The 14,757-nt window shown below is 44.0% G+C and overlaps 1 protein-coding gene across 1 annotated transcript in view; it reads left to right on the top strand.

Annotated features, from left to right (window-relative positions):
• Positions 1–283: 283 nt before the first annotated feature.
• LOC129335330 (glioma pathogenesis-related protein 1-like) overlaps positions 284–14,757 on the top strand; it is a 31,300-nt gene continuing 16,826 nt past the window's right edge. The window contains exons 1-3 of the mRNA XM_054987763.1: positions 284–472; positions 7,784–8,029; positions 10,668–10,771. Of these exons, the coding sequence (XP_054843738.1) occupies positions 284–472; positions 7,784–8,029; positions 10,668–10,771 (539 nt within the window). The remainder of the gene's footprint in view (positions 473–7,783; positions 8,030–10,667; positions 10,772–14,757) is intronic.

Raw genomic sequence — 14,757 nt, 5'->3', positions numbered from 1 at the left:
AGCCCACAAAAGGTACCTCCCGTTCAACCTATTCCGCCACTGGGGCACCTGACGTGCTGCATGGGGGGGGGGGGCTAACGAGAGGGAACCCTATCAGAAGCGTACTGAGGCTGGGAACGAACAGAAATCGAGCCTCCGCGACCGGCGCCTTTTGTAGGAAATAGGCGGAGCTGGACTCTAGAAGGGGGCGGGGCCGGTTCGGCTGCGACAGTTGAAGCGCGGCAGTTGGAGCAGAGGAGGACGGTTGGCCGCGGCAGAGGGAGAGAGGCGTGCGGGTGTTGCAATGAGGCTTTGGTTGGCCGCAGTGCTGGGCTTCCTCGCCCTCAGGGCCCCGAGTGACCAGGCAACGTTTCAGCCGCTGCCGGGGGCTTACCCCAGCATCACCAACGAGACCTTTATCAAGTGGGTCGTGGATGCCCACAACAAGTACCGCTCCGAAGTCCGCCCTTCAGCCTCCAACATGCTGTACATGGTGCGCACCGGGAACGGGGATGAAGCTGGGGAAGGGCTGGGGCGGAGGACATTGCTCTGAGTGAACCTGGAGCCAAATTCTGCCAGACCTGCTGGCGCTTACTTATTGCGGTGGATGAATTGGATCGGGGCCGCCGAGGGCAGGGGGCTTAGCATCCGCAGCCACCTCTGGAAGCCGGCCTCCGTGCGCTCTTATTAGTCCTTGGAAGGCAAAAAGGAAGAAAACAGCCCGTAAAAGTAGCTCACGAGGTTGTCGTATGGCTTGCCTGTTGACTGAAGACCTTAGAATTTGTGCAGTCTACTAGGAGGACTTTCCATGATTGTTTAAACAGAGCAGGATACCTATATTAGATTCTAACTTTTAAAAAATATGGAGGACAAAGAGAATCAGCTTACTTAAAGTGTTAATTTTTTATTTATTGCTTTTATGATGACTACAAATTATTAGTATGCTGCAAGAAGGAGATAAATTTGATTCTGAAAATAGCTTACTAGAGATTGAATTCTAGGTAGAGTAACAGAACAGTTGGGGGGATATGAGTGAAAGTACTCAGGGAGTCAAACAGCTGCTATACCACCATATTTCCAAGGTACTCTGGCATAGTACCCTGTTGCTGCTGCGCTGCTGGTGCATCCCTCTCTGCAGGGCCACAGAACCAATTTTAAGTTATGCCAGCAAAATATAGTGTTAAGCACCCAGGCAACAAAAAGACACAACTCCTTCCTCCCCCCTAACATAGTCCCATCCCCAAGCCCTGGCATAGCACAGGGTACTGACTATGGCTGCAGCCAATTGCACCCTTTGCCAAAGGCAGCCAAACCCCCTCCTCTTCACTCAGTCACAGCTTCTCGCCATTCTACATAAACCTGAACCAGGATGCTCCATAGCTCAGGTGGTAAACAGCACGAGGCACTTGTCTCTAAGATATCTAACTTGCACGTTTAGAGCACTCAACATTTCATGCTGGTGGTGGGAAATGCACAGACAGGGCCCTTAGCACCACAGAGGGGGCACTTACCACTTACACTTAAGGGGGAGAAAACCTCTTTTCTGTGTGACTAATGTATTTCATTTCAGAATCCTTATAGGTAGCCCATCTCTGGAGATGTATATTGAAGAGCAACCGCACACAGACAGATGAGTAGGGGCAGGGATGCAGCAGGCTCGCCCCTGGAGTGCACACACACCACCTCGCCTTTTCCTGTCACATGCGCCAAGGGTGCCGTGCAACAATGCAAGTATCTACAGCCAAGGCTAGTAGTATGTGTGTATGGGGGCAGCCTGAGGCAGCTGCATCCAGCAGTGTGTCCCATGCCATGCAACAGGGACATATGCTCAGGAAAATGTATTTATGAGTGCTGGCTGTGATGGGGGGGGGAGGGGACTGGGATGATAGCAGCCCTGTATTGGGTTGTTGGCTTGGTCCCTTGACAGGGCGCCCATTCCCCTATATAGGCAGAGTGCACAACTGGAGTTTCGGGGTTGACTGGTGACTGCTGCACTGTGTTCTGTGGAACTGTTGCCAAGCAACCATGGTACCTGTTGCCTTGCAGGATTGGAGCCTTATGTGGAAGCAGATGGCGTGGATACGGTTGAGGTCAACCCACACAACAGATGGGTAAGTGCCATTAGATGGCTATGGCACACGCCTCAGTGGGATATCCCAACAAATGGGGCAGTGGCATGGCTGCAGTGCCCAGGACCACTGTGCTGTTAATCATGATTAGATATGTTTCTCTTTGGCATTTGTGCAGGCAGTGATTCAGCAGGGAGGAGACTTGGGAGGATAACATTCTTGGTGCAGTATGAGCTGACTGCAGTGACAAGTGTGGTTCCTGCCATGATGCTGCCATCTCAGTGGTTCCAGCCCAGCTCCCTTGGCATCCTGACTCATCCATCCAGCGTCCATCCTGCTCACAGACATGCTGCGATAGGGAAGGTTTGCCCTATCTCCCAATGGCCTCCTGGACCAGCTTCCAAAGGCACTGAGGCCATACTGGATACCTTGTTACTATTTCCCTGTTGTTGTTTGATAAACTGGAGTTTTATCTACAACTCTGTCTATGTCTGTTTGTCATTGAGTGGATAAGACTTGTTCCTTGGCCCCTCTTCCCGCTTCACATCACGCTACTCTCTGCCCCTGCTCTTCTGTGATTTCCCCAGTGCTCCCCAGAATGGTTTCCCCTTCACACGTTTGAGGGGGTGAGGTTTGACTTAGGGAATCTCATGCTGGGATCAATGTTGTCAGTCTTTAAGGCACTGCTGGATAGCTGTTTTGTTTAGTTGTGAAATACAACACAAGTACAGTAGCATCTTAATGACTGATGATGTGTAGTTCCCTAGGATCTTACATGTGTTTCAGCTGACCTCTTCGGACATGTTTCAAACAAACTGACCCCCTTTTCAGTAGTGCACTCTGCTGGCTGCTGTGTGTAGCAGACATGGGAAGCAGACTGGTTGTAACCTGAGGGGAGATGAGTCTACCAGAAGGGGGGGGGCTTTTTAAACTCATATTGCCCTACAGCCCTTTTGGTATCTGATGAGCCATGCAGGTTGGCAGTTTGGGAGCAAAAGCTACTGAGAGATCCAGGAGAAACAACAGTCGCACTCCCTCTCTCTAGCTCCTGGGCTAGGTCATTCACAAAGCTGTTTCAGTCCCGTCACCAGGCCTAAAACCAGACTGAAAAGGGTTTAAACAATTTGCCTCATCCAAGAAAGCTTTTTTAAAATTTATTTTTGATAAAAAAAATTAAAATTAAACTGATACAAACCAAATTCTAAAATACATACTACAAAGCTTGAAGATGTCCAGCCACCCTCGGGAGAGATTGCTGCCACCAGGAATTATTTTCCAAAATAATTTAAATTTCTCCTTTAATAATGAGCCCAAGCATCAGAATCCTTCATGGGACTATGTAACCCTGAGGAAAGGAATGGGATATAGGAATAACATACTCCGGGATGAACAAAAAAAAATAAACTTTTATTTTTACAAGAAGCGTATCGGTTTCACACTAGTACTTAAGCTTGATGGTTTCAAAGATAGTTCTCAGTTCTTAAAGTTTTTTTACATAGGCACAGTCACGCAGATCTTTATAAACTTTCTCAGGTTGCGCACACAGTTTGCCTGCTTCAGATAGAATGAAAGTTCTCACAGACACACAAAGTTCAGGCTTCCACACAGTTGCCTAATTAAACTAGAATGAGAATCCCCTCAGGCTTCCACTTCCAGCTTTGCCCAGACTGAATGTTCTCTCTCTGCTCAATAACTAAAAACAGTTCACCCACACTCTCAGTCATCAACCAGTCATCTCACTCATTCATCCCTCTCTTTCACCCCCGTTCTTCATCTGAATCGCACCAAGCATTTAAAGACACACACACTTAAAATCATTACATCTCCCCTCCCCCAGCCAGGTGGTAGGCCCTCAGACCTCTAAGGATCTTGTCCATATCCTCAGACTAAACTGAAAAGTATCCCAAACAACTGGACTGATCATCATCCTAACACCATCTGCCTCATCATAGCTAACATAAAGTCCAAGTTGGAACAGATACAAGACATTTGCTGAGCAAAATGGTCACAGTGGGTCACCAGGCAGTTCACCTCTTTCAGCAGTCCAGATCCCCACAGGCCTCTGACCACCCAGAACAGGTACCCTGGCACTGCACAGAAGAAGAGTGTTGTTTCTTTGCAGCCGTCACCACCACAGAGTACCATTTAAAATTAACTTCACTATGTCTTACCATGTTCATCCATAGTCTTTTTCCACTGTTACTCTAGCTGTCTCCCTTATCTTTTCATTGCCTGCAGTCCCTAAGTAAACCAAGGGCTATCTGGACTCTAACACTTGCGAAAGGGTGACTGGGAGCAATCATATTAATCCATTCAGGTCATTTCCTCATTCCAGAAGTCAACCAGGACATCAGCAGGAACAACCACCATATCAACAGGAAAATCCCCATGAGCCATCAGGAAGCCATTCAGATCCATCTGGCTTAGGGGCAAATCAGTTTAGCAGATCCCCCACATTTGCAGAATCTTGTTATTTCTGTAAGTCTAAACCCAAGCAAATAGTGATGTCCATGACAAAGAAACCATCATCAATTCCTCCACCCTCAGATCACATTCCTCCTGCTCAGAATGAAATACCTGATCAAGAGTGTGACGAGCACAATGTGTAGGACTAGTTTACTTGAGACAGGCCCATGGTTGTCAAGGCCATGAAATCCTGAGCTGCTCCTGTCAAGACAGCCTCTGCATGAATGCTGAAGTCTCCCAGGACAATTAGCCCAGAGGTCCTCAAGACCACCTACAGGACAGTTAGCATGAATAGTAAGCAGAGAAATGTGGGTATAGGAGATCGTTTTGTGAGTGTTCGTAGGATTGATCAACAAACAGCCTTGATTACACTTTAGAAAAGAAATGAGAGTTCTTTCTTGTGTGAACTCCGTGCATGAAAGGAAAAATGAGAGATTTCCATCTAGCTATCTAGTCTAAGGATGCCAGTGGATGGCAGGATGGGAGGTCCTGCCTCCCTGGTGCAAGATGGTGAGAAAAGATGGAGAGTGATAGAGAGTTAGATGAGGTGTCGGGAAAAGGAAATCCCTGAGAATAGTATTCTACACATCAAAGGATAGTGCAGTTGAGAGCAAATGGGTAAACTGGTCACTGACCTCTCTGTCTTTCTAACTCTGGTTTCTCCCTCTCTGAAACTTGAGTAAGCGTTAGTCCTCTTCTTACAAGGACTACCTCTATCAGCTCAAGCAGGGAGACTGGCAGTGGGGAAGGTGCTATACCAACAATTCCAGTCCTGTCTCTCAATCCCAACATTAAGTAAACAGCCTCAAAACCATAGTGTCCTGGATAGGGCACCATGCTAGTGGGACAGAGTCCTTATAGATTGCAGCGACACCACCTTCCTGTCCACCAGACCTATACTGATCTATCGAGTACCCTGGGGGACACAGTTGGAGTACCTGTTTGGTGTAGTGGTTAAGAGCGCGGGACTCTAATCTGGAGAACCGGGTTTGATTCCTCACTCCTCCACTTGAAGCCAACGGCCTTGGGTCAGTCAGCTACTAGCTCTCTCAGCCCCAACCACCTCACAGGGTGTTTTGTTGTGAGGATAATGACATACTTTGTAAACAGCTCTGAGTGGGTGTTAAGTCATCCTGAAGGGTGGTATATAAATCAATATTACTGTTATGTTATTAAGATGTTAACCCCTTCCCCAGACAGGTCTCAGTGATACATGCCTGGTTATCCTTCTCATCCAAGATTAAATCCTAGATAGCTGCTGTTTTTCCTATGACTGTCCTGGCATTTAGCATTTATAGCCTGGCAGGTTGTTGATTTGGTTATCAACATAATTTCAGCTGGAAGAAGAGCCAGACAGGGGGAAAGCATGTAAACATCTGCTGTTCCTTCCCCTTACCTGACCTGTTCTCCTACCACCATACCTTCCCCCTGTCCACATACTATGAATAATAGCACCCTCTCTCACCCTTTTCCAGCCCCACCCAGCTCATCTCTCCCACCAGTGTGCAAAGTAACCAATAAACAGCAAAATGAAGATGTACCCACACTTCATATTCTCTATACAGAAGCCCAGACCCGTCTCTCAGCTGGGTCTTGGGAAACATAAAACAGACACAAATCCAGATCCAAAGGGACTAGTTATGAAAACTACTTGGGAAGAACACTTAAAATTTCAGCAGTTGGACTGAAGATAGCAAGTGTTGTACTCAGATGAGATCCAAAATATAGTATTGTTAGACTAATGAGAGCAGCTCTTGATACAGGAATCAGGAAGAACACTAAATGCTCATGCCCCAGGCCCAATACTTTCCCCTCGCTCCGCAGCTATTTACCTTTTTTTTTAAAAAAAAAATGGAACTATCTTGTCATCAGTCTGAAGTCATGCTTGGTTTTTCCCTCAGATAGGAGGATATAGATGTTTTCACAGAATAGCATTTTGCCATTATTTCTTTCTGCTGTAAAAAAATAAATTACACTACTTACTATTAGGGAAGGTAATTTTAAAAGTCCTCACATTAAATACTGTACTTTCCTCAAAGGTCCATTCGTAGAGAACTAAAAAAAAAAGTTTTACCTGATTACATTTTTAAAAAGGAAAGAATATGTAAGTACATGTGAGTATCTTGCTACCAGAATATTTACTTGTTACTGTATATGCTAGAAACATGTCCGGTAGACACGTGTTTGTGTGAATGAAACCCACTTCTGGCTTGAATCCAGATTCACTCTGAGAAAGGCCTCTCTTTCTCAGCGAAGCCTCTCTTCTGCCATTTCTCACTGTTGTTCTAAAGGAGCTGCAAGTTTAAATTTCAGCAGTTGGACTGAAGATAGCAAGTGTTGTACTCAGATGAGATCCAAAACCGAGTATTGTTAGACTATTGAGAGCACAGGAATCAGGAAATAAAAGAAATGAAAGCTTATTTTTATTGGGAAAGCAAGTCTTCTCATTGGTGTAGGAGAACTCTTGAGAAAGAGTGCTCAAGAGGAGCTTTTACAGTAAAAGGCTTTGCAAATAAAGAAAGCAAGAGGGTTAAAGACAGACCAGGTTTCAGTTTCAGAAGGAAAATTCATCATTACAGACTGAGTTCACAGGTCCTTTTATTAGGCTTCAGTAAGGCAAGACAACATTGTTTCTCACAGCACCTGGACTGGATGGGAATGCTCAGCTGACTGTACATGATTATGTCATTTTCTCTCTGCGTCTTCCATTGTACTTTTCTGGGTTTGTACGCTAGCTATCATAGCTGGAGTTAGATCAAGTACACTGTCTTGTTCTCACTATTTCTTCTACTCAGTTCCTTTGTCCTGCAGATATCCTCCAACTGAGGCATGATTTTCATTACAAACAACTCTTACACAAACTTGCTAGGAATTGAGTCCAGTGGCACCTTAGAGACCCACAAGATTTTCAGCGTATAAGCCTTCTTCAGATATCTCTTAGGTGCCACTGGAATTAAATCCTGCTATTCTACTGCCTACCTGAAACAAACTTGTCAGATCCTTTTGAGTGTAGCAGAACAGATGGTCTAGTCACAGAACAAAGGACAGAAATTAATGCCAATAAAATGGAGAGTGAAAGGTCATGGCAACACACCAGATAATGCTAGAATTTTAGAAGGAAGAATTAGGTAAATAATGGAAGGCAAAAAGCATCTAAACAGATACATATATTCTATATTTCCACAGAAAGTATATGAGTTCTTTTATATAAGGTGGCTAATAAACATTTTATGATTAAAAATGATGCATGATACTTTTATATTTTTTAGAGTTGGGATATAGCTTTAGCTAGAACGGCAAGAGCATGGGCAAACAAATGCATTTTTGAACATAGTCCATATACAGGGAGCCATCCTGATCCCAAATTTCGGCCCATTGGAGAAAATCTATGGATTTCAAATGCTGTGAGAAGACCATTTAAAGCTGAAGGTGCCATCAAGGCATGGAATAGTGAAGTTCGCTCCTATAATTTCCAGAACAACAAATGTACACGAGTATGTGGTCATTATACACAGGTAAGTTTTATCCTATGATTCATTATGAAACTTAGTAAAAGAAGCATCTTAACTAATCACTGAAACCTAAAAATAGGTATTGTCAGTTGGCCATAGATGTTTAAACCAAGTCCATATGGCTCTAGGATATGACATGGATCTACTGAGGCTTCCGATTGTGATATTTCTTTGCAAACATCTGCCTTTGTAAAACAACCGATGAGGTGGTATCGTTCCTCTGAGTGACTTGAAAGACAGAGGAGATCTTTTGTACAAATTATGATGGAAATCTGCAATTATAATTTAACTACAGAAAGGATATAAATTATAGCTGCGGTGCTGAACAAGGGGAGGAATTTGTCACACCACACAGTCAGAAATCGCCCTCTCCCCACACTGCCTTAAGCCTATAGGGAAAAAGGCAGGTATACCCCGTGCCTGTCTCCTTGCCAAAGCTGCAAGAGGGAAGGACAAGGGTCCTTTTAACTGATGAATGCATGATAGGAAAAAGTTAACTCCTCCCCCCTTACATGTTGTGGGATACAGTCACAGATCCCCACTGTTACAAGTCGTTTGTCCTTGGATATTGAATCGAGAATAATGTTTCATTTACATGGGCACTAATTAATTAGTTAAAATAAGCTTATACTGCCTTTCTCCAAGAGATGGGCCTAAGACAGGTTGCAAATATATGTTACAAGCATACCAATAACACTAAAACCATAAAATGTTATCTCTTTTGTGATGGGCGGGGTTAGACTTTGTCCTACCATTCACCAGGGCCGTTTCCAGACGGCTTACCTGCCTCCGGAACGTCGCGCCACGTTGCGGGGAAAACTTGCGCGAGAAAACTCAATATTTCGCGTTTTCCCCGCAACGTGGTGCGATGTTCCGGGGGCAGGTAAGCCGTCTGGAAACGGCCCTGGAGAAGTAAATGCTTCCCTCAAAGCCAGACTGCACCACAGTCTTAGGAGTGGATGCTGAATTTTGCCCAGTACTCTGGCCAGTGTTGCCAGAGATAGATACAGAGAATAAAAGAATCACAGCAAAGATTAACTCTTGCTTTGCTTCAAAGAGCTTTGCTGAGCTATCTCTGAGCACATGCAGAGTTCAGTAAGAAAAACTAACCACCTCAATTGAACAGAAAGACTTCTTCCAGTGTTAAAAAGAGGATAAAGAAAATGAAGATTCCACAGGGGAACATTCACTCAGAAGACCCTACTGCAAACCCTTCAAAAAGATTAAACAGTAGTGTTTACTTCCCTAACACTGCAATCATAAACAGTTAAGTCCATTGAAGTCAATGGGTTTGGAAGGGTGTGATTCTGCTTAGGGTTGCACTGTACACTTCCTAAATGTCAGCTGCACTGAGTTCTCTTCCCTGGGGCCTTGTTGAAGCATGGATGATGATTAAACCTGAGCTAAACAGCTGAGATGCAGAAAAACAAACACAAGGATGATCTTGGATTGTATATTTGTTTTAAACGTTAAAACCCCTGTATGAGACTGTTTGAAGCAACCAATGTTTGTACTGAGAATCTAAAGAACAAGGCTGATTCATGGTGCAGAACAGCCATCTCCTAGTTCAAGGATGAAGGACTGCATACCTAGTGATAGCTGGTGATAATTAAGATTCCATTATCAGCTTCCAGTCAGATTTAAATCATTTATACCAGGTCTAAAAGAAAATCATGAATTGTTTAGTCTTTCTGCAGATCTGGCATTGCACAACATCAAAGCTGAAGTGTAGGGATCAAATTTGATGGGTCAGAAAGTGAAGGAAGTGCAAGCACCAATGCTGCTTCCCATTTGTCCCATAAAATCCACCCTATCTCCACCAACATGCCTCCTATGTTTGTGGACTGCTGCAATACTATTTGACACTCTAGGAACCATGAACCAACATATAGCAGGTCCAGGGAAAAATAACACCAATTGCATTCAAATAACTTGACCCTACTATCTCACCAAGTTATTTCCCACTCCACCCATAATGAAAGAATGGATGGAAGAAGACCACCAAAGTGTGAGGGCTTCACATCAGATGAATTAATCGTGGCATTTCCTTGGTGGCAACACCAACAGAAAACAGGCCTGGACCAGGAAGGATGGCACTTGGGCCTACCCATCAGCTAGAACCATTTCTGTTAAGCAGGATAACCCTCTCATTCTAGTCCATGTTAAAAGTTGAGCAAGGCACAAAAACAGAGCAAGGGTAAGAACAATTCTAGGAGACAATGCAAACAAATTGTTACCTGCTTGGAAGCAACACTGGGAGAGAAAGGAGAGGCAGACCAGGAACAACAACACATGTCCAGTTGGGGGATTACACTCAGACAAGTGTGCAGAGAATTGCAGCCATAATTTGTTAAATAGAGAATGTTAAACTGAGATGAATGGTTAGTGTCTGAAAATATAAGTTGTGAACTTGTGACGGCTTCAGCCACATGAAATAATGTGAAGTTCAAAGATACATTTTTCCAATGGTAAAGAAATTTGTGTAGGAAATTAAGCTTAGGAAAGGTACTTATTAGCATAACTTGCACTTTGTTTTAAAAAATAAAATCTCAAATTTGTGTAGAAAATGAAGTTTAAGAAGGGTAATTATTAGCACAACTTGCACTTTGTTTTGTAAGATAAAATCTCTTTTTTTTCCCAGGTTGTTTGGGATGTAAGTTATAAGGTTGGCTGTGCAATTGTTTTCTGCTATAGATTTGGTACAACAAGAAATATAGAAAACTTCGTGTGCAACTACGGACCAGGGTAACTTAACAAGAACATATAATGTCTAAATTTGTGTTCAGTTTATTATTCTAATACAAAGTATTCTGAAATGTAGACTATTCTGAAATGCAAAATTACGTAGCTTTTAACTGCATTGTTGTGTTCATTAGATTTTGTAAGATGATTTATATTTGATTTACTAATCTTTTTCAAAGCATCCAGAATGTACAACTATTATATTATCCAGTGCTTACCACAGTTTGGATCCTATTTAGCCTCAGCTGAGTAGTGTGGCAAAAGCAAAGTATGTGGACTCCCCACTCTGCAGCATGCTGTGCTCCCCCTTCCCTCCAAGTCATGTCCCTGAGTTTCATCAAACCCCTGGTACAGCATGGGGAAGTGAGGTCTGCAAGGGGAGGCAGGAATTGGCAAAAATCACTTCCTGCCTTTTCTGCTGGCAGAAGTGCTTTCTATCAGCAGAAAACATAGCTAACATCCTGCTACACAAACAGTTTTGAAATAACTAAAAAATCAAGAATGGGAGACAGTAGAAATGTGTGCATGGTTTTATTTCTTTTACACCAGGTCAAGCACATATATTTGCAAGTGGGCTATCAATTTTAAAAGGACTGAATGACTTTCTTTCAAATAAGAGTTTTTTCTGACCAAAAATAGGTAGGTTGGGCATCCTATGCGTAAAAGCCGAGCCGCATTGGTGACGACTCATTATAGGGGCGCAGGTGCACTGAGGGCCCTGCAGGTGTGCCTGCACAAGGATAAAAAGTGAGTAGCTGGCACGGCAGGCCTCTGAGGGGCCGTGTAGCCAGTGGGGAGGCACAGCATGGCTCCACAGCTGCCACAGAGGCAGTTCAAAGGCCAGGCCTGGGGCAAGACCCCCCACAGCTGCTGTGGGGCCTTGGGAGGTCTGTGCTGAGCCTCCATGCCACCTGCAGCATGCGTCTGAGGGGCCACGGAGCCAGCGGGGAGGCACAGTGCGGGGAGCCCCCCAGCACAGCCTTCCTACTGCCTCCACAGTGGTGGCAGCCCATTATATTTATTTTCACAACAGGGTCTGTTGCTAGTATAAAATATTTTCAGGTACCTGCCATGTGCCCACTATTTTAGAATGAGCTCTGAGACATTAAAGAAGTCCTATTGTGACTATCAAACACTCAACATTTAAAACATTTTATCATTTATAATGATAAATGATAAACGAGGTCAGATATCCCCCCCACACCCATTTTGTGAAAGCAAAGCAGCCTTACTCTATTTGATAGATGGTCGTGTTTTAAGTGCCTGTAAGTGTAAAGTGTAGACTTCGTAACTTATTTGTATCAGTTTTTATTTTCAGTCAGGTAGTTATTAGGATAATATAACTTGAAATGTTAAAAATTAAAATTTGGCTTGCATTTTCTTTAAAAATAATGTTTACACCCTAATAAAATGTAATAAATATATTAACAACCAATTCTTATACGGAGACATTAATTTCTAGATGTATATTTTGATGCTGAAGGGCAGTAAAAGCCAGTGCTGCAGGAGCTGCTCATCTCAGTTGTGGCCAGGTCAGAGCTGAGTGGCCCCTGCAGCCCCAGTACACATTTACACCCCAGAATTTTATATTCATATTCCTAATCAAGTCGTAGTCCTGATTCATTTATAACTTCAGTCAACTGATTCGGTGCATCCAGTACTTCAGCAAGCTTTCTTGTCCTTGAAGGTTCATTTAATTTCTATCATGCTGATGAACCAGATCTGTTCTCAGAAAAACTTACTTTCATCGTTGTTCTTCTCTGCAGTCCCACATTAGGGACTGTGCATGTTTAGGCCTGCCACTCAAAGAAGATTTTTATAGCTTCTTAAAAGCTCCATTATGGGCCGCTTCTCCCAAGTCTCGTAGATGCTCATTTCCCCACCTTAATGGGCAGGTGACTGTCAGGAGGAGCAATCCCTTTCCTTAGTTCTCCCTTTGCTGCTGTGATGAGAGGATCTTGGCTTTCAGCTTTCTTTGTTCTTTACCTCAGTGAGTAATTCCTTCGGACTGATTCTTCGGTATTTTTTACTTTGGGCTGTCTTTCTCAATTTTCGCTATCCATACTGTTCTAGTTGTGATTTGACTGGTTTTTGGATTTGGACTGTTTAACCTTGACCTGCTGTACCCCTCTGATTATGTCGCAGAAGGCACTGTTTAAAAAGTGCACGAAATGAGGCACCAATATAACCCATTCTGACCAGGACGAGCTGTGCTTATTATGCCTGAGAGAGAGAGCCATAATGCTACTGCCTGCACATTTTGCTAGCAGTTTATTCCTAAGGCAATAAATGAAAAAGCCTTGCACTTAAAAGCCTCTCTATTGGAGAGGATACTTTCCGGCTTTGACTATCTGGCACCAAACAAATCTGTCACGAAGGAGTATGTCTCTCACCCAGATCTGAAGGCGGCAAAACCTTCCGCCACCCCTGACTGTCAGTCTAGGACTGGTACCATGGTGTCATTGAGATTGAGATTTCCCAGCGGTTGTATCCTACCTTGTATCAACCTAGATCTCCACACACTTTGTTACAGCCGAGGCATTCTTCGGAGCCTCCTGCTAAGAAGCTTATGAAGGTGAAGCACTCCTCGCATTCAAAATTGAAGGAGGGTCAGAGCCAAACCCAACCAGTCATGGAGCCAGCTGAAGTGGTCCCTGCCATCCCTTGGATTACTTCTCCACACTTGGTTGCCATCAGAGATCAGCTATCTCCAGAATGGGAACTATCTTGAGGGGTTCCACAGGGTGCAATCTTATCTCTCATGTTATTCAAACTCTACGTAAAGCCTTTAGGAGAACTCATTTGCAGCTACTCAGTTGGGTGTCATCAATATGCAGATGACACCCAACTCTATATCTCGCTATCCAGGTCCCCACAGGATGCAGTAGAAATCTTAGATTGCTGCCTGACAGCTGTGGTGAAATGGCGGAAAAATAACAAATTGAAATTGAACCAAGACAAGACTGAAGTGATGCAGGCAGAGATCTTAAATGACATTGTATTCCCTGCTTTTGATGGGACCCTTGGAGACTCAGTTAAGAGCCTTGGAGTTATACTGGATCCAGTGCTACTTCTGGAAAACCAAGTTAAGGCAGCCTCAAAAAATGCTTTCTACAACCTCACTCTAGTATGGAAGATGGCTTCTTACCTCAACATGGCTGACCTGGCCACCTGGATCCATGCTGTGGTAACATCAAGACTATTGTAATGCACTATACATAGGTCTCCCATCTAAGCTAACCAGAAGACTCCAATTAGTGCAAAATGCTGCAGTGTGACTGTTACCTGGAGCGAGCAGAAGCATGGACATCCTGCAGTCACTCCATTGGCTACCTATCAGATCGTCGTCGTCCTTCTGTGCAGCCCCACATTGGGACTGCGCAGGCGCAGGCCCAATGTGTGTCTGCACAGAAGAGACTCGACGATCAACAGTTACAGGTGAGAAACCCTGTTTTTACCGTGCTCAGTTCAAAGTATTGGTTATTACATACAAAGCTCTTCACAGCCTTGGACTATTTCCTTCCCTGTGTTCCTCCATGGCAGCTTTGTTCATCTGAACAGGGTCTCCTGCAGGTGCCAGTCTGTACATGGGTAAAATCAACTGCAGCCCATACACATGCTTTCTCTGTGGTGGTCCCTACCCTGTGGACTGGCCTGACTGAGGAGGTCAGGAGAGCCCCCGCTCTCCTGGCTTTCCACAAATGATGCAAAACCAAATTATTCAAAAAGGCCTTTTACTCAGATAGGAGGGCTGTATTGTAGAGAGAGGGTCTCAGATTCTTTGCCAATGAGTTAAGGCCCATAGACTGCCACTATGTTGCCTTACATATCATCTGTTGCTTTAAATATGTACTCCTATGTACTATCTGTACTTCATGTTGTCTAATATCAGTCCTAGAATTGAATATGTTCTGTTTCAGCATTTCATCAACTCTGTATTGGATTCTTGCTACTGTTATGCCTTTGTAAACTTGTATTTATTTGCTCTA

Source organism: Eublepharis macularius, chromosome 9 (assembly GCF_028583425.1).
Source record: "Eublepharis macularius isolate TG4126 chromosome 9, MPM_Emac_v1.0, whole genome shotgun sequence".
Taxonomy (NCBI): Eukaryota; Metazoa; Chordata; class Lepidosauria; order Squamata; family Eublepharidae; genus Eublepharis; species Eublepharis macularius.
Note: the sequence above shows the minus strand (reverse complement) of the source record. Positions and strands in the feature narration are given on the sequence as shown.